At 33.2% G+C, this 20,580-nt stretch overlaps 2 protein-coding genes across 4 annotated transcripts; one reads left to right on the forward strand and one right to left on the reverse strand.

Moving 5' to 3' along the window:
• Positions 1–1,011: 1,011 nt before the first annotated feature.
• On the reverse strand, positions 1,012–4,389 carry LOC133690979 (uncharacterized). 3 transcript variants are annotated; one of them, XM_062111266.1, is made up of 6 exons: positions 3,920–4,389; positions 2,735–2,861; positions 2,105–2,244; positions 1,910–1,972; positions 1,752–1,820; positions 1,012–1,413 (listed from the first exon to the last, which is right to left on the reverse strand). In XM_062111266.1, exons 1-6 carry the CDS (start codon positions 4,133–4,135, stop codon positions 1,342–1,344), a joined length of 687 nt encoding a protein of 228 aa, XP_061967250.1. In that variant the 5' UTR covers positions 4,136–4,389; the 3' UTR covers positions 1,012–1,341. The 3 variants fall into 3 exon arrangements, with proteins under 3 accessions (XP_061967250.1, XP_061967249.1, XP_061967251.1); XM_062111265.1 differs by having other exon boundaries at positions 2,726–2,861; positions 3,920–4,387; XM_062111267.1 differs by lacking the exon at positions 1,012–1,413 and adding an exon at positions 1,420–1,638 and having other exon boundaries at positions 2,726–2,861; positions 3,920–4,387.
• Positions 4,390–17,964: 13,575 nt separating this feature from the next.
• LOC133690685 (protein BRASSINAZOLE-RESISTANT 1-like) lies at positions 17,965–20,102 on the forward strand. The gene is made up of 2 exons (XM_062110931.1): positions 17,965–18,480; positions 18,971–20,102. Exons 1-2 carry the CDS (start codon positions 18,226–18,228, stop codon positions 19,667–19,669), a joined length of 954 nt encoding a protein of 317 aa, XP_061966915.1. The 5' UTR covers positions 17,965–18,225; the 3' UTR covers positions 19,670–20,102.
• Positions 20,103–20,580: the final 478 nt, after the last annotated feature.

Here is a 20,580-nt window from a genome sequence, read left to right on the forward strand (position 1 = left end):
AAAACTAAATTGAATTTTAAAAAAAAACAATCACTTCTTCAACTCACATTAACATGGGAAATGATGAATAGTAATTATGCTGCAGTGAAAGCGTTGCCTCTTTTAGTTTGATTTAACGGTGATTTCGCTATTCAGGAAAGGTATTCGCTAGACCCCGTCAAGAGGTCTGAAATCGTTATCAACTTCTATTCCATATGGTGACGTGTACATCGGGCATTTAACCACACCATCCACTTCCCTTACTTCAATGTCAATAATTTATTTGACCATAATCTGTCAATGATCATGGCCCCAAGCAAACAGGTACAAAGCTGAGCTCTAGAAAGGGTAGGCAGTAGGCTTCTACAAAATAAAGTAGTTTTTAACTTACATAGGGATTAGAGAGTCATCGCAGCAGTGTTTATATTACAGTGCTTGTTTTTTGTTTTTTAAATTTCTTTTTAATATTAGCTTCTAAAAAAATTTTAAAATTTTCCGTACAGACAAACGGGCTCCAATCCTGTGCACCCACGATGAAATAGGAAGAAGTAAGAACAGCTAGCTGGGTCCCATTTAGATACGGAAAATCATTGTGATTTTGACTTTCATATTACAGTACAGATAGATAACGGCACATCTACAATCAAAGAGTTGCAAACACGGCCATGATTCACCGCCTCTGATCCTCGACAAGGAATGGATGGAATGGCAAAACCTTCCCAGTTCCCACTACGTTTGCAAGCATGGCCATGATTCACTGCCTCTGATCCTCGCCATGTTATCAAGTAACCAAACCCTTTGAAATCTACAGTAAAAACCAAACGAGCCTCAAGAATGAAGCCAACTGGTAGTTCTTTGACCAAGGGAGTCGAGATTTGTTCAGGGTTTTCTTCACCTGCTAAATACCAAGTGTGGACCCCTTCTCCCATGGCAAAGTTTCCAAGTCTTAAAAGCGGGAGTTCCCTTTTCATCTTCAAAATTCAGAGGGATTAGATTTGAAAAGCACAGAACCCATGTGGAACACAGAGAGAGTGGAAAATGACCAGAGAGAGTATACATTTTCAGAAATCCTTTTTCCCACAAAGTCAGCAATACATTAATTAAATCAAAGCTTAGAAGAAGAGAAGACCACGGGGACTTCCTAGAGGTCTAGTGACCTCACCGGTTTTTACATATATCTACATAGGTACACTAACAAAAAGAAGGAACCTCTATAGCTCTGACGGGCTAAATACTAACCTAGGGATAGATACGATGACAAACAAGCCAGGGATACATATGTTACACGTTGGGAGGAGGATTTTCAAGTGCCAAGTATCTGTTAGCAGGACATAGAAACTCAGATCTCTATTTATCTTGGGGTCATTTGCAGACAGTCTTCAGTCTTTTTGCAGCCTGGACAAATCCCACAATGACCTGCAACTCGTCCATTTGCTGCACCAGCAAAAGATCATGTTCAGATTAATAAACGTCTGTTACAAACACTAGAAGTTCCAGAAAGAATGGGAAAATAAATTCTGAGAATTGAACCCCAGAACAATAGTAGTGTTCCAGAGAAGTAAAAACTTACTATCACTAGGTCCGAGAACCTATTTCAGGAATACGAGAAAAATGTCCATCGAAAATGGTTACCTACTTCCATCTTTTTTTTTAAAGCATCTGATTCTCAATCCCACAAAATACATTTTAAATTGATGATTACAAGTGGAGATAAAAAATGAGGGGAATGAACTACAAGAAAACCTGCATGAACTATGCAATTTTGAGAGTACCTGTGACATAAAATGCCTCTGAACAACATCAATTAGTTGCTCCTTGGATGGGTTGGGAATGGAATCAACCTAGAAAATCGATGATGTTAATTATGCTGGCATCCTACAGAAAGAATTAACTTATTCGAGTTTCCCTCCGGCAAAAAAACAAAACTTACAAGGTTAAAGTGTCGCCAATATCTCCACAGTGCAGCCACCTCCAACTTGCTGAGGTCAACCTTCTGTAGTGGAGATGGGTTGCTAAAAAATCAGATACTAGTACACATTTACGTACTCATTTCTTGTTAAAATCATGATCATGGAATAAAAAAAGGTAAAAAAGTAAATAGGAGTACAGATTAAAGATCACATACTGTGGTCCCACGAGGTGTGGAAATAGAGCCCTTAGACTGCGAGTCACAAGAGAGAGACCTGCTCATGGTCTTGTGAGATGATCCTGTTGATTTGTGTGTCCGATTCCTTGATCTATGGGACTTTTGTGTGTCATCGGATGCTGGAAAATTAGAGATGACACAACCAGAATTAAAAAGATGGTGGGCCCAGCAAAAAGAAGAGGAAATAACACAAGGGAGCTTATGGCAATAGTGAAAGTAAAAGTGGAAGACAGAAGGGATCGTATGTGCCAAACTTGACCACTTTCACCAATAAAACATACTGTTAAGAACCCACTGTTTGAGTATAAGCAAACTTTTAATTACACCTGAAAGACTAAAGATTCCCCTAACCAATGCCAAACGTTTTTACTAAGACAATTTGGAAAGGACAACGGTATAAATTAAGAAGATTTACAAAGAAACATAGCTGCAATAATTAGCAAATCAGCACGGCAGAGCAAGTCACCATGAGATTGAAAGCTTATTTTCTCTAGAATAATGGGGGCTCGTTTCCACAACTTTTAACTGAGTTACGCTACAACAAGTCTCACTAAAATTTTGGAATCAGAAGACAGTACTTTAGAAGGGAGATATACTAACCAAGCTCACCCATATCCAATCCATTCCATTGCACATTCTCAAATTCCAGATCATCATCCTCCTCATTGCCTGTGGGAGCCTCGATCACACTAAGAGCATTCCTCTGTAGCTTTACTTCTATGCCATTTGTCAGGACCTGTAATTATAGTAATCGGAGAATCAAAGATATCAGAACCATAAGAAGTGCCAGACGGGCAATCATATGATAAACCGATACATGGACAAGCTGGTAGACATCAGGAGGAGAGCATAAGGCAAGAAACAGCGGGAATGAAGTGGTGAAGTAAGTCCAATATTGGAGTTGAGACAAAAATAACCATTTAAAAGACAGGAACAAACACCAAATCTTTTTCCCTGAGAATAAAAACCCGGTTGAAGAGAGATGAAATGTTTAAAAGATAATACCTAAAGTGGAGTGGAACAACCTAAGAAAGAAGAGCTTTATTTATCGTCTTTAGCCCCATGTCCAGAGATTGTCAAGTTTCAGTCAGCCAAAAATGGAGAGGAGAGCGTGTGTGTGTGTAAACTATCTCAGTAGAAATTAACTAAATAAACAGATACAAGAGTTCTTTGAGGTCAAGATTAGGGAACTCCATCAATAACCCAGGAAGCCAAACAAGTTTAAATTGATTTTATGTTAAGAACACCTTCAATTGCAAAAAAGAAAAACAAAAAGAAAAATCAAGCATCCAAGAGAACAGGGGAATCTAATAAATTATTTAAACCAGCTGAATTCAATTAAGTTTTTTTATATATACCAAAAGAAAATCAGTTTAAAAAAGAATCAAAACAAGATTCCCCAATACAGCCTCGTCATGCAAAGCAATAGAAATCAATCCAAAACAGTGAGAGAATCCAAAACAGTGACCATTTGAAATCCCGCATTACAAAAAACACCAGATCCATTGGTAGAAAATCCACATGCAATAAAAACCTATTTCCTGAATCATTACTTGCAATTACCATAAAGCTCCTTGATCCTAACAAATCTATACTCCGTAATTTCATCTTCTATCAACAGAGAAGGCAAAATTAAAGCAACTGTTTAATAGTTGGTATCACATCAATACAAACTCCAAACCCAAAACCATTACATTGACCTGCATTGCAAAAAAAACACACCACCATTCAAAAGCAAACCATACCACGGATGACAGCACATAAAACTCATTTCCTTAAGACGGAAAAAATTACCAGCCAATGCCACCCGCCAAGCCCAACTGCCTTCTTCACAACACCTTGAAGACCCACAAGCACCGACTTAGTACGGTTATTTCCTGTAACCACCACTTTAGTATGACGTGGCAGCACAGAAAGCTCTTCTTCGCTACTGTCACCGCAGCTCTGTAAGTGAGAAAACCCTCCCACAACTCCTCCTCCATTCACTGAACTCTCCATTGTTTCCAACATTATAAGAAGTAAATAACTATATCTATAAACAATCCTCTCTCTCGACTCAGTGAGTCAAAATTCGAGTTTCAAAACTCGAAATGAAGATCATGCATTGCAGAGAAAGGCAGTGGACGTTTTGGGGATCAAGAGGGAGGAATTGAAGTGAAATTTAGGGATTTTTGTGAGAGAGAAAAAACACAGTTTTATGAGAGAGAAAGTTTTATGTGCTTTTGCGTGAGAGAGAGAAGAAGAGAGAGACTCCTGGTTTTGTTTATTGGTCGTGTTGCTATTAATCCCGACGAGAGAGAATGGACCGGTAGGAGGATGACACGTAAGAGGGAGGATGGTGACGTTAATCATGCTAAAAAGCACTTCTTCACTAGCGGTTTTGGATTCGATGGGATTTGAATTAAGGAAATTAATTAAGGATGTCGTATACGGAGGAGTTGACTGTTTGACTTCATGCAAAAGGGGAACTGTAATGACGGGATTGACCTTACTCATGGTGCTGGACACAAGAGCAGCTTCGTGTATGGTATTGGTTTGAAATTGTGTTTTAAAATTGTGTTTGATTTGATATATTTTTTTAAGACTTTACAATTATTTTTACATGTTAATGTTATAAATTAATACAAAAACTAAAAAAAATACTTTAATAAATTTTTAATTAAAAAATATTTTATATCACTTTACTAAATACACAAGATGTACTCAGGTATCATAATTGAGTCGAAAAAATAATAATTTGAGTCAATTAAATTAAGTATTTAATAAATTTTTTTAAAGCATGATTTTGAAAACTTAATATACTTCAAATCTTGATATGGAATTTATTCAAAACTATGATTAAATGTAAGTGATGGGTATGAAAATGCAATCTTAAATGGAGCCTTAAAAATTAGAATGTAGTTAGAGAAGAATTTTGATATCAATCTTCTTGTTTTCATGTTATATTCTATTGAAGAATCAATAGGAAATCATTATATTTTTTTTAATTGGTCATTTTAATTTTTTTTTTAATCACTAGGTTACTCTATTACAATTATTAAACACAATTATTCTAAAATTAAATTTAAAATTTGTGGTGAAGAGGTAACAAATATAAATTTTATTAAACTTATATGAAATTGGTCAAATGATTGAAATGATATATATATAAAAGTGATGAATGAAAACAATATAGGTATGGTGTAAAACTTTACAAGGTAGTGGTTCTTCATAATATAATCTATGGTATAATTGAAAGGGGGTGTTTGGTGATTTTGCAAAAAACAACAAAAGTTTTTTTTTTTTGAGGTATCATTGTTTATGGTCATCGTTTTTTAAAAGATTAAGATTTTGTAATTTTAAATTAATTTTTTTTAGTATTTTAGATTATTGTGATATAAGATGTTAAAAATAAATTTAATATATATATATATATATATTATAAAATAAAAAACATTCTAAAAAATAAAAACTAATATGATTTAAAAAAATAGCACCAAAAAGCAAATGAGAATGGGAAAGGAAAAAGAAAACGGCAGAATGGAAACGTAACGGAAACCTCTACGGGACCCGCGTGTGGGGTTGGAGCTACCTGCCGTCGGTGTTGTCCTGTCCAGCATGGGATGCCATATCTATTTATTTTGCCTCCATGTTCAGAATTATAAACTCTAAAAAAATAGTGCCTTTATTTTCCCACCGGATTTTCCCGCCACAATTAGGCAATATCAACCGTCGGATCTCCGATGTCAATGTTTCAGCCATCGAACCATTTCGAGATCATCGCAGCCGTTGGATAGAAAGTCTACGCTGCTTCACTAGAACAGAAGTCGTCAAGAAAATGTGTTCATACTCCACGTGTAATGATCACCAATTTTGAAACATGACTGGACCTTTGCCAAAGATCACGCCACACTGGTATACAAACTAGCTGCAGCATTACATGCCATCCACATGATCATCACATCCGTTGATTGCCAATACTGTGTCCAATAGACAATATACCCACCATATCAATATAAAAATATACTATATATTCTTTAATCTGACGAGTGGACCATGGTAGTTAGGTGCACCGCGGGGCATGGGGTCGCTTTTGGATAAGATTTATTTATAGCTGTTTTCTAAATTTTGTTTGACTACTCCCAGTGCCGATATCAAGCTTGTAGTCTTGCTAATGAAGGATCATTATCATCTTTATCTACGGTGCCATCAACACTTGTAAGTTCCTGTCTGTGTGTGTGTCTATATATATATATATATATATATATATATTGTTTTCACGTTATTCTTTAGATTTGAATTGAAAATTTGAATCCAGATCATGAAATTTATTAAGATATTATTTAGAAACGTGGTTTTGGTTACTTTTTACTTATAAACATATTGAAATAATATTTTTTTAATTTTTTTAAAATTATTTTTGAAATAAACGAATCAAAATATCTAAAAATATCAAAAAAAATATTAATTTGAAGCAAAAATATTTTAAAAAAATAAATTTTTTCAAAAATATTTTTAAAATATAATAACAAACAGAGCATAAATATACTAGCAATAAATTGACTAATAATGTTTTCTTAACCTATAAAATAAAATAATTAGATGGTTTTTTTTTAACTTCGCAGAATAAAAAAAATTAGTAAAATAGAACGGGATAAATGATTCACTTATGGTAGCTTCTACGTTCCAATCATTTTTTAAAATTTGCTAAAACCAAAAAAACTCTGTTGTCGAAGAAACAGAGCCAGGGAATCTGAAATTAAAATTCACTTATGGTAGCTTCTACGTGTTGACAATAATTAGTTAAAAGGACGGTTAATTATATAAAGGGAATTGAAAAAAAAATTGCAAGTGCTCATGATTTTTTTTTAAATAACAAAATAAAATAAAAATATCGACGAACAACACAACCGAAAAAAATGATAAGATGACACAATTTATACATATTGCGACTGAAAAAAATATTTTTTATAGTTTGTTGTTACTAAAATTGACATGGGAGAGATAAGATAGAAAATTAAAAAATAAAATCTCTAGAAATATATGGGAAAAAATTTGACGATACAAATTCACGATATAAAAAAAAATCATTAACGATAACTCGAGTGAATCACACTTGTCATCTAAAGGTAGTGTGTGACTCATTTATCTTTAGCAACAAGTGGAACTTACTCGAATCATGGTTGATAACATTTTTTGATATTATTGAATTCATATCATTAATATCTTTTTATGATAATAATAATTTCTCAATCTGTCTTAGATATTTTTTTTCTATATCATCTCTTTTGTCTATTTAATATATATTTTTAATATCATTATTCTGAACATTAAAAAGCTATAAAAGTCACATTTCATAATTGTACCCTGTGTTATTTTATTAATTTTTTCATTTGTGTTATTTCATCAATTTTTAAAAATAAAATGCGCTAATGACCAAAAATACCCAGCACCAATGGACATCAAAAGTTGTGGCACTGGACAAAAGGTAAAACCTTAGATAAAAAAGGTGTTTAGGACAACTTCTACTCTTGCCTTTATATGTTTTTCAAAATTACTTAACTTAGAAAAAAATATTAATTTAATATTTAATATTTTTTAGGTTAATATCAATCATAAAAAAATATTTTAATATACTTTAAAATAAAAAAATATTTTTAAAAACATGCCACATTCTCTCAAACAACTTAAAGTGTGATAGCTAAAGGAGATACGACACTGGGCTCCACCATTATACTACCATTTTCTTTCACTTCACTCGCCTTCTCGAATCTCTCCCCCCGTAATTCAGTGAGTATTAGGAATTTCAATTTAATTTCAGCATCTACTGAGAGGCCATCGGCATTTACAACATCCTTCGTTTTCAAGCCTGTTGTTCGGTCACATTGAATGTTACATTAATTTGGTGGCATTATTGTCCTGCTAGCTAGCCAGTGACTACGATTGAGCCTACAAGTTTGCTGGGAGGTTTAATGTGTATTGGTAATGCGGGTGGTGTGTGTGTATATATATATATATATAATTAAAAATATATCAAAACTATAATTTTTTTCATAACTTTTTTATTTTTAATTTTAACACGCCAAGAATATTAAAAAATTAAAAACATTAATTTAATATTTTTTCAAATGAAAAATAATTTTAAAATCACTTTAATAAATAGATCAAATTGTATTGCCAAACAAAATCTTAAATATATATTAGTGAAATTAAGATAGAATAGATATATTTCCATTGTTACGGCTTTTCATCACATATATTTCTTAATTTAATAAAGTGAATTTATTGTATCAGTATTTCCATTGAAAATCCGAATAAAAAGTTTGCGAGCATGGTGAAATCCATCCTGCAAATACATGTAATTAGCATAAATAACTTGAATGAGGGTTATTGAGTGGTCCGCAAATCCATCTAAATATCAAGAATTAGTCTCCTGTAGCTGCCTAGTGTTTCTTTTTTTTTAATATAGATGTCTGAGTCGGTTTATATATACCTCAATTAATTTTACGAGCTCTAAAATTAATAATTATGTAAGTTTTTAGTAGCCATAAAATTTATAAAATTCAACTAGTGATCTCTAAAAAGCAAATCTAAAACCTAACAAGTTAAGTTAGATCTCTTAAAATTAATTACTTAATTTTCTTTTGATAGCACATGAATTAACGTCAGGCAAGCTATTTCCTAACGTGAGTTGAATCCATGTGAAAAGTTTTTTTAAAAAATAACATGAATTACTATATAGTAAATCAATTAATTATTTCAACAATCTAAGTTACAAATCAAGCATGTACAAAGACAATTCCCTCGGTGAAGAGTCTGGGCTTCGTCTCCCATTTCACGGTGTTCTTCGAAGGGGATAGCGTGCAAATATTATTTGCAGTTGTATTTTACCCTCAAGATAGATGTAGCTACATACTACTCCTACATCTGTATTTTATGTTCTTTTTTCCCACCGAACACACGTAACAGTGAAGAAAAAAAAAACGGAGAGCCCTTCACTTCAAGAACAGGGTACATGCTCCCCCGTGGGGGAACTTGACTTCAACCCAGGCCAATTCGAAGGGGCAGGCATAGACATGTGAATGGGAATAAACCAAGTCAACAAATACAATCACTTCCGGGTCCTTTTTTATTTGGGCTTCCCTGTTTTTTTCTTTGTTCTTTTTCTATCACAAGGCTGGTGCACACCTGCTTCCCCATGTTTTCATGTTTTCTGTTAGTATATGTTTGTTTTAATGTTTAAAAAGTATTTTTATTTTTTTTATATAATTTATAATTTTTTAACATGTTAATACTAAAAATAAAATTTAAAAAAATAAAAAATGTGCTATTTTGATATATCTCTAAGTAAAAATCACTTTAAAAAGCAATTGGTGCCGCAATCCTAAACAGTAGCCGTTGTTGCTTTTTAAATTGTTTTTTTTTTAAATGTATTAAAATAATTTTTTTTTATTTTTTTAAAATTATTTTTCACATCAATATATCAAAATAATCTAAAAATATTAAAATAAAATTAAAATAAATAAAATTTAATTTAATTTTTTTAAAAGACAAAAATAAATACAAAAGATTTGCTACTGGCAACGTTATGGACTAGGATACTGGGCGGTCCCACTACTCCATATCCTTCAATCATCATTTTATCGCAACAGAGTTCTCCAAATAACAATTTTTTGGTCTATTAATTTGCTCAAAATGGGATCGGTGGGAACCGGACAAGGCTTAAGAACATGCTAACAGCCACGGATATATATTAGGGACTCAGACTTTGTAACCAGGGAGATCCCCGGATCACCAGAGTACCGCTTTAATCATATATTATTTCTAAATAAAAACTTATCATAGTCTTAATAAATAAATAAAAATCACGCTCTTGATATTTTTTTCATAATTGCATAAAAAAAATTGTATGAGAAAATAACAATAACAAAATAGGTATATTATTTTTAAGCATAGTTTAAGAAGATTTTGTACATTAAATTGATTTATAATCATTCTTTAGAGAATGCCTAATTTTACCATAAAAGAGTTATAATCTTATTTAAAAGCTATGGCATAAGTAGATGATTTTGTAAATATCATCTGAAGATTTTTATTTCAAGATTTTTTTTTTAAAAAAACAAAATAGTTAATTAAAAAGGAAAATAAAAGCTAACGATCTCCCTTCAAAAAAACAGGTCATGTATTGTTGGACATGAAATGCCACACTCGAAATAGACAAACAACATATTATTTACTTAAATATATAACATGACATTTACTGATTTATTTTTCGATCACCTTTGATGATTAAAAAACCAAACCTGAGTTTTGGGATCCCATGAATTAATTTTCAACATGTTTTCGCATAAAAAAAATACTTTAATAACATCATGAAACTTCAATAACCTAAAACTCAACCCTAAAACATCGTCCAATTATTTTAAAAATAAAAAATCAAATTGAATAAATTTTTTTATAAGCTCTGATTTTTTTTTATCATGATTGGTGGATAAAATAACCTCAGTCAAACTCTTATTTATAAAAAGAATTTATTAACATAAAAAATAACTTTTTTTTATGACTGTGATAATTTTTTCTCTCCCATCTTTCTCTTGAAGCGACTTTTCTTTTTTCTCTTTTAATATCGAAAAACTAAAACATGAAATTCTAAAACAATAAGGGTTGAACATGCATAAATTGAAACTTTAAGGATCAAATTAATTTTTTTACACCTTATAAACAGTGAGGATAAAAAGGCTATGTTTTTTTTTGTTAATTTTAGTCTTTTTTATTTTAATTTTGTTTGGAAATATAACCTAAAATTTATTTCATAACATCGAACTTTAATTTAACATCATAATATTCCCATACCCTTTCTGTATGTGAGAGTATGCAAAGGTAAGTGAATCTCAATATATAAAACGATACATGCCAATATCACTTGTGAGGATAAAATAGCAAATAAATAAATTTTAATGACTTTAATAATAATAATAATAAAAAAGACGGCAAGGTTCGTTAACCTATGTTGTTTATAGGCGCTTTGTGAAAGAGGATACACTGATAAACAGTAAAAACTAGATTCGTGATCCCGTACTATATCACACCTCTTACCAAACAAAGTTTTAGCATAAAAAAGAATGTGTGTTTGATGTAAACATATTTAAAGAAGCGAAAACAATTCATTCATCGGGTTATAAATTTAATTTAATTAAATAAATTTATATAATTTAATTAGATAATAAAAAATAAATAATAAAAATAAATGAATCAAATATAAACAAAAACAAGAATTCATACAAGAATCTAAAAAAAAATACCATAAAAAAAGAGAAGAATTCAATTTAACATGAATGAACAAATTAAAAATTAAAATGATTTAAGTAAACTTGAACGAGCATGTTAAATTTATAATCTAGTTTATTAGATTCGAATAAGTAAAGAGTAAATAAATAAAAAAATAATAAAGTTTAATTTTTAATAAATAAAATATAGAATGATGAATTATATACATAAAAAAAAAAAGACAAGATAAAAATGCTAGCAAACCGGATAATATAACCAGACCTTGTGACCTAAATCAAAATTAAAATTCATTTCTAAAACAACCCAACGCCGCACTTCTACAGTGACTTTCACTATAGAAAAACCTTTTCTGTTTTACTATTTTTGTCAAGGGGTTATGATAGAAGACCGTAGGAGCAGAGAAAGGCCCATCATTCGTGGATTGAAAAGAACTCCACGGAGTGCAGGTCTACCAAAGCATTCGAATTGGTGAACAAGGCCCGGCCCATAAATTGGTCCAACAGCCCAGCTCCCGGACTAACAGCAAGGGCTGATTCAATTTTGGTAAATTAATACGAAGGCACCACCTCATGGAGGAGGTCCAGTGACAAGGGAAAAACTACTGTTATTAGAGCTTCTCACTGCACCTTAAAGTTCTTGCCTCGATGCCCCATCATTTTTCGGTTCAATGATTCCGGTGCAACGGGAAAGCGGAAAATCACTTAGTTGATAGCAGGTTTTGTTACATTACGAACGTCACAGAAGCTTGCATGAGGAAAGTGAACAGCATGCTTGTATCCTTGCATGTAACAGAGTAATCAATGTCAGCTTGCTACTATTGTCTCCCTCGAATACCACCTGTTTGTACCTATCGTCTTTAAAATCCAAGGCTCACCGGTCATCTGAACAGAAAAATAGCAAATCTCCCTATATCAGCTTCTGTGCCCGACCTAGTTATTTCAGGATACACTACTCAAACAAGAATCACTACACCCACTTACTAAGATAATATGCTGATATACAAAATGATCAATGTGCAACTGACATTAGAGGAGGAAGTAGAATGGCATAAAGCACAGATACTTCCTCCTGAGCTGTTTCCTTCCACTTCCTAGCTGCAACTCTGAATAATCAGTATCAGCTTCTGTGCCCGACCAAGTCATGTTTTCGGGCAAACTTTCTATAAGTTGCAACTCTGAATCACCGTAGCTGCAAATCTGAAGCAGGATCAATAAAAAAAAAGAAAAAAAAAAGGGAAAAGAGTTGCAGGGGAACAAAAGGTTTATAAGCTTTACATGATATAATTTTGAAAGGTTCCATATAATCAAAATCCAAAACCAAATTCAAAGAAAATATATTCCTTGACATAAGCAAGATTATCAAGATTTTGTGTTGGAAACCCAAGCAAACCGGAAGTTGCCACCAAGCGACTAGTGAAACTTTTGATTTTCAGGACACATAGCAGCAGAAGCTGTACCCGTTTTACTTCATTTTTTTAATAAATCAAACAAATGGTTTGCCAGATTTACAACAGAGAAAGATCAACCAAACAGAACCAGAAATAATAATAATAAAAAGAATTACCTGGTATGCTTGCAAGAGCATCCAGCACAAAATCAAAACCCCACTATCAAGTTCAAGGAAAACAAAGTTCTTAACAGACAATCAAAACCTTTTATTCTCTGTTCTCAGTGTCCAAGAAAACGGTGTAAAAAAAAAGATCATCCAAAGCATAATATGTATCTCCACTCCATCCATTCTCTTTGTTAACATGAGACGGGGCCCTGTTGCTTTTGAATTAAGAAACGCCACAACAAAATTTGTTTTCATTTCTTTTCTCTCTTGCACTTCTCAATTCTCTTCCCTTTTTCTCTATTTCCTCACTATCACTCCCCCCTCTCTCTTATAATGTCATCAAAGAATATTCTCTATTGGAGTAAGAACTTCGTAAAAACAACTACTGTTATGCTGAGAATGATCCCGAGTCATAGCTATTTTGGTATCCTAGGAGCATTTAGTTGTTTTTTTATAATATTTTTGTTCTAAAAATATATTGAAATAATTTTTTTAATTTATATTTTATATCAGTAAAATATCTGAAAACAATAATAAAAAAAATAATTTGAAATAAATAATAAATAATTTTTAAAAAAAACTCTTTTAAAATACGAAAATAAACGAGTATTGTCACATCATTTACATTAGAGGTATTTTTAAAGCCCAAATATGAACCCAAATTTTTTTAGTAAAGCATAGAGAAAAGGGAGAGCACATATGGATGGGAAGGCCTCTAGTGAAGAGGCAAAGCGCGGGGGAATTACGTCTTCAAAAAGGGAATTCTTGCTTTTGCTATACTTGGTTTTAAGGGCTTCACGCATTTTTAGAATTAATGTCGATGAATGACACAACTTTAGGCAAAATTCACACTCTTTAAGAGGGGTTTGAAGGAGCTGAAAAAGCAAGAATAGGAACAAAACAATCTACTCAATCAAGGCTTGAAGAACCACTGGAAGAAGGCTATATCATCTGCTTATTTCCTCTACCTATTCTTTTGTCGGGGCTATGAGTATATATTAAGGAATAGTAGCAAATCTTTCTATATGAGAGATTAATATCCATGAATATTTATATTTCCCCTTAATTCATATATGTATGTATGCTTACCCTTATGCTTGCAGATATAACTGAGCTGAACCTACCAAAAACATGTTGCCTATCCTTCCCCAATGGAAATTAAGGATGACTTGATGAGCTTAGAGGCCACCATTAAGCCTGGCGAACGAGATACAGCAAGTAATTTGGAAAACCCATACAGGCTTACACTTGTCTTCAAAATCTATTGCACATTTTTTTTCCCGCTAGCCAAAATCTTTAGGGATAGCTGTTTCTTGATGCTCAGAAAACTCTCCTTTTACCTTAGCATAGGGGTGGCAAATATTTCAAGTTTCGCCTCTCTATCCTCGCGATGGACCAAAGGTCAAATGTATGACAAGGGTACATATGCAATGTTTCGTTCTACAGTCAATCTCTCTCCTTTTATGCGATCTGCAGGTCTGCCATCCTAATATTGATCTGGAAGGCAATGTGTGCCTAAACATTCTTGGAGAAGACTGGAAACCTATCCTTCTTTTATATATGATTTTAACTCCGCGTTTATCCTCCCTTTTCCTTCTTCGCTTTCACTGTTACATGGCAGGTCTTAAAGCCCACCCTCGCTGTTTGCATGGTTGAAATTTCCGAACATCCTATTGATCCACAATCTTGGACGCGCGTACACGATCTATAATCTTCCCAGATGAAGAGGGTCCTGAGCCTCGCTAAGTCGCAACCACTCCTTCCAATCGAGGATCAAGAGCATTCCGAAGACTCTCTGATCTAATTAAATGGCCAAATCTGTTAAAATACTTTGAAAAAATAGTAAAACATTAATTTGGGAAAGCTTATGGTGTTTTGCAGTTTATATAAATAGGGAACACCTCACCTGTTCCCCCCCCCCCCTTTCATTTACTATCAAATTGCATAATAAATTGTTAATGTGTAAATGTTTCAGTTTAGTAGTAAAGCTTTGTTGGTTTCTAGAGACCAAACCATCCACATGTAAAGGCAAGTAAATTCTATCGTTTCTGCTATTATTGTGTAACTACATTAAAAAAAAAAATTGTTAAATTCAATCGAGTTATATGTTCGGTAAAAAAATTTAGTGTTTTCTAGGTTGATCATGTCATGTTTTGATTTATTTAGTTAATCAGGCTTATAAAAAGCAACTCCAACTCATTTTAGTTTTAAACTTGAGCAAAAAAAAAGATCTCAACCCCATAAATTTTTAGTTTAATTTAAAATTTATTAAAACATTAATAACATCTATAAATATTTTTTTTCTTTACAATCAAAATTGTTTTTTTATTGCGGGTAAATTAACTGTGATTTTAATAGTAATTCTATTTTTTTCTTTATTTTTTTTCTTTTCGATCATCTTAATTTTTTTTCTCTAATTTCATTAAAGTTTTTTTTTTTAATGTTAGAAAATAAGCTAACATTCTATTTACGCTTGCACATATTCTCATGTTTTAAAAAATTCATTGAAGCAAAATTCAACTCAATTCTGAACAGATTTATTGATGTAAATTAAAAGTCAATTCTAATAAAATATAACAGAATCTAAATATAAGTATACTAGTTCATCGAGTAAAATTGTTTCGACTAAAAATCTGATGATCTATTAAGTGAAAGAAAGAGAGGGAAAGAGAGTGTGTTTTTTTTTTATTGGCTGCTCATGGTCATTGGAGGGTTACATGGTCGTTAACTTCAGGGCCTGTGAGATTAGTCGAGGTACGCGCAAGTTGGCCCAAACACCCACGATAATAATAATAAAAAAAAAAAGTGTGTTTTAATAAAATGAGGAGTGGAAGAAATTATGAAAGTAAACAAATCAGATCGAGAGGGTTTATCAATAAAGTTGATTGGGCCCTCCCTGGTCTAATGGCAAGAAGAAAGAGACACGTTCTCAAATGATGGGTCCCACCCTCAACGGCCTGGACCCCATGTTTGAATTATTGGGTCGTTACAAGACAGGTACACACACGCGGCAAGCCCCCCAGCCACCGTCACCGTCACCGCTCCTTTTATTTATTTATTATTTAGAAAAAGAAAGAGAGAAAATTCCAACAGAAGTCACATATACTCGGCCTGCTCACACAAACAAACAACAATAATAAAAGTAAGGTGGCTTGAACCCATCCCTTCCTTTAATGACTCCTAACTATTATTCAAAAAACAAAAAAACAAACTATCTCTTGGGGATACTACTGTGCCCTAAAATGCATACTCCTATTCATATCAATTTCAATAGAATAATTATTGTTTTGCTTTTTAATCCTTCTATATTTTTTTTTGAGTTGAGGTGACGTTTTTACTATAATATAAATATTTTTTAAAAATTATAGGAGATTATTTTGGCGATTGTGTTTTTTAATTCATAATAAAATTATTAATCCAACCCTTCAATATAATAATCATATGCGCTCTGTACAAGAGCGTTTTTATATTTATATATATTTGTTTAATTAATAATCTTACTTCTTTATTTTTTTAGGTTGGCCTTTAATGTGGTCACTCTAGTTTCATGACCTGGACAATGAATCAGAAGAATTAGCATAGGTCGTTGACAACACAAATGATCTTAAAAGTGCTGGTATTATAGTTTTTTTGTCGTTGTTTGCACATTAAAACGACTAATATGCCATTAGAAATAAGAATTAATGCACTAGTGTGCCCAAGCAAGGTTATTTTTTACTTTTTCATTTTAAATGCAAAATAAAATAACCTCAATGCATTTGAATTAAAATTATCTGTCTTGGGTTAAAGGGTTTTGTTGACTTTCCCTTTATTTTTGTAATTATCAAGTCTAATCATAGCAATTTAATAGTTTGGATACATAAAATATTATCTAACTCGGAAAAGTCTGCTGCGTATGAAACTGAAATAAACATGCATGGATGATCCCACACTCTTTGAACAATGTGTTCAACACCTTCCAACGGCCAAACTTCAACTTTAATGATGATGTTTTAATACTCACGGTGTCGCCTCCATTTATAGATGGTGCGCACTGTAAAAAGATGCTGAGTTTTGTGCCGGTGGCTGTTTCTATTTTTCCCCTTCATTTTTTCCTTTCTTCTCTTTAGTTTCAAAGCCTTCCCCTGTATGTTTTTAAAGCAACCCTTTAATTTTTTTCTTTTAGATTTGGTCTCTATTTTTTTTATGTTGTTTTTTTATCTTAAATAATCCATAGAATTGGAGTTTTCTTTTGATTTAACCCTCATTTGATTTTTCTACTTTTCAGATTTAACCACTATTCTTTTTATTTATAATTCTTTAATAATTCTCTTAATTAAATTAACTTTTCAATTGCACCCCTTAATATTTTATATTATTCTCTTAATTTAATTATTTTTTCAATTGCATTCCTTAATATTTTAGTTCATTTTATTTTATGTCTTATGTGATCCTTATTCTTTTAATTTCTATTTGTTTTGTTTTTAATAATTTTTTATTAAAAATTATTTTTTTATCTCATCCCCCAATATTTTTTTGATAGATATTTTATTAATCTTTCAGGTCACGAGCTTGAAAATTAGACTAGGTTGACTTAAATTTTTTTTTTCAGGTTCTTTTTTGCAATTTATTTTTGCTGATCCCATCCTTATATAGAGTTATCATGATCTTATGTATCAGATAACGAGTTTTGTGTGTTAACTGAACTTTGTTCAGAACAATATTATATTTTTTAATTTATTTGTTCAGGCCAATATTATATTTTTTTAATTTATTTGTTGTTGTCGCTACCTATTTTTTTTTATATAATAATATCAAATTAATCAAGATCTAACATACCTTTTGAATTTCTTTTAATTTTTAAAGAACACAACCCTCTCCTTTTTTTTTTCAGGCTGAAAAAAAGCTTGGCTCGGCCACTAATATAGTTTGTATCAAAACAATTACAATCACTTTTTGTTTTTTTTTTTTTTTTAAATATAAATAAGGGCACCTTTAATACAAAACCTTTTCATGCACTGATATGAAAAACACACCACCACCATTTCTCTTAACAGACTTGACCTTTTCTTTTTTCTTTTCTTTTTCTCCTTTCTCGTTCATCCTGAAACTTTATTAAAATAAATAAAGAAATAAAACAACCCCAAGACAGACAGATTCTTCTACTATACTTCCCAGCCAATTAACATTTTAAAGCCTCTTCCTCGTGACCTTCTCTTCTCTGCTTCCCTGCTCTCTCCTTTTAGCCGAGAGAGAGTTAGAGTTGGAGAGTCTGTAGCGGGGTGGTCTGTTGTCGGAAAATGACGTCAGATGGGGCCACTTCTACATCAGCTGCAGCGGCGGCAACTACGAGGAGGAAGCCGTCGTGGAGGGAGAGAGAGAATAATAGAAGGAGAGAGAGGAGGAGAAGAGCCATAGCTGCAAAAATATTTACTGGGTTAAGGGCTCAAGGGAATTATAATTTGCCCAAATATTGTGACAATAATGAGGTGTTAAAAGCTCTCTGTGCTGAGGCTGGTTGGGTTGTTGAAGAGGACGGGACTACTTATCGCAAGGTATGCTACACACACACGCCCTTGTTTTTCTTTTCATGGATCTGTACTTGTTGCTTTTGATTCATCTTGTTTTTCCTCCTTTCCTAGTTAGATCAAGCTTCTATCTCAGCTGAACACTCTCTTTTGTATCTGTTTTCTTTTTTCTTCTCAAGCTTAATTGGCACTAGGTTTTGATTTGAAGGCATTGGGGAATTTAAGATTTACAGCTGGTCAATTGAAGCTTAAAATGTTAGTAAAAAAGGGCTTTAATCCGTGTGTCTTTTCTGTTTGAAGGAACTTTAAATTCATCGAATCCAGTCAGTGTGATTAACCATCACTGATCAATTAAAGAAGATGGTCTTCCTCTGTTTTTAAATCCAATTAATTAAGCTTGAATTGCTGTTATCTCATTTTAATCACTTGTTTTTTGCTCTATCTGAAACCATTTCACCAGTGTTTAAGGTTTTTATGACCCTTTGTGTTCCATGCTTGATTCATTTTTTTTGTCCAGGGACACAGGCCACCTCCAATAGAGATAGTAGGTTCATCAATGAGAGTAACCCCATACTCATCCCAAAATCCGAGTCCGCTATCTTCATCGTTTCCCAGCCCGATTCCTTCCTATCAAGTCAGTCCCTCCTCCTCGTCATTTCCTAGCCCCACTCGTGGTGATAACAATGTCTCTTCTAATCTCCTTCCATTCCTTCAAAGTGCCATTCCGTTGTCTCTTCCTCCTCTCCGAATCTCAAACAGCGCACCTGTAACCCCACCTCTCTCGTCCCCGACCTCAAGAAATCCCAAGCCAATACCTAACTGGGATTTTATTGCTAAACAATCCATGGCATCCTTCAGTTACCCTTTCAATGCAGTGTCTGCCCCAGCTAGCCCAACTCACCGTCAGTTTCATGCTCCAGCCCCTATACCTGAATGTGACGAGTCTGATTCATCCACTGTTGAGTCTGGTCAGTGGATAAGCTTTCAAAAGTTTGCTCCTTCTGTGGCTGCAGCAATGCCCACCTCTCCTACCTATAATCTTGTGAAACCTGTGGCTCAGCAAATTTTGTCCAACAATCTGGTCAAAGATAATGGAATGTCAATGGATTTTGAGTTTGGTAGCGAACAGGTGAAACCATGGGAAGGAGAGAGGATTCATGAAGTAGGATTAGATGATCTAGAGCTCACGCTTGGAGGTGGCAAGGCTCGGAGTTAGAGTGAACTGGTGCTATGTATCATTAAAAGTGATGGCAATGAAATGCAGGAATGAAAGTGAAGATATCCTTTTTCCCAGTTTGTGTTTCACAAGCTTGGTCTGGAAGAGCATTTCCTATGCATGGCCTAGTTACTTTGGCACGAAGTGCATTTCCTTAACCAATCCTGGTTCTTGAAGGGAAGTAACTTTTCATGTTTAGTTCTATGGTTATTTAGTTTCTGTTTCTTTTACTTATTTGATGATTAAATTTGCCAGTTGAATTGTTTGGAATGTTTCACAAGCATTACATGTAGATAGTGTGGGATATTTCTGGGTGTGATCGAGAAGTTTTTTCTATTTGTTATGAACTTTGAAAGAACCTGCTGACAACATTAAACCATTTGTTGATGTTTTACTTCATTAGGTTAATGGATGTATCTTGTTACAAGCACAACTTTGTATTCCAGTGCTGCTTTCTTTGTCTTTCAAATCTATTGCCATGGTTACTGTATGCGATGTTGATGATCCTCAGCACATCGCATACTCATCAAATGAGGCTGGCCTTTGAATGGCATTGCCCGACAAAACCCACGTTCACTCGTGAAGAGATCCATCAATATTAGAACAAGGGAATGGGAATTAGGAGTTTAAATAACGAGGGATGCAGATTATATGAATGGTTGTTATGTAGCAATGTTATCTGCTGTCTAGCCAGAGGGGTCTGGTTTCCAACTTTCCATCCGTATCTATTTACTTTAAATTTCTATTTAGCTTATCATTTGCACCACATGGCTTCGGTCATCGTGTTATCCTCCAAGCTGAATGCAATGATTCGCCAGTACAAAAGATTTCCAGGTTTGGGCGTTGCATCGAGCCCCTCATCAAACCCACCTGCTTAACAGTGACTCAATAATGTGAGGGCTTCACCTTTT

This window comes from Populus nigra, chromosome 4 (genome assembly GCF_951802175.1).
Source record: "Populus nigra chromosome 4, ddPopNigr1.1, whole genome shotgun sequence".
Taxonomy (NCBI): domain Eukaryota; kingdom Viridiplantae; phylum Streptophyta; class Magnoliopsida; order Malpighiales; family Salicaceae; genus Populus; species Populus nigra.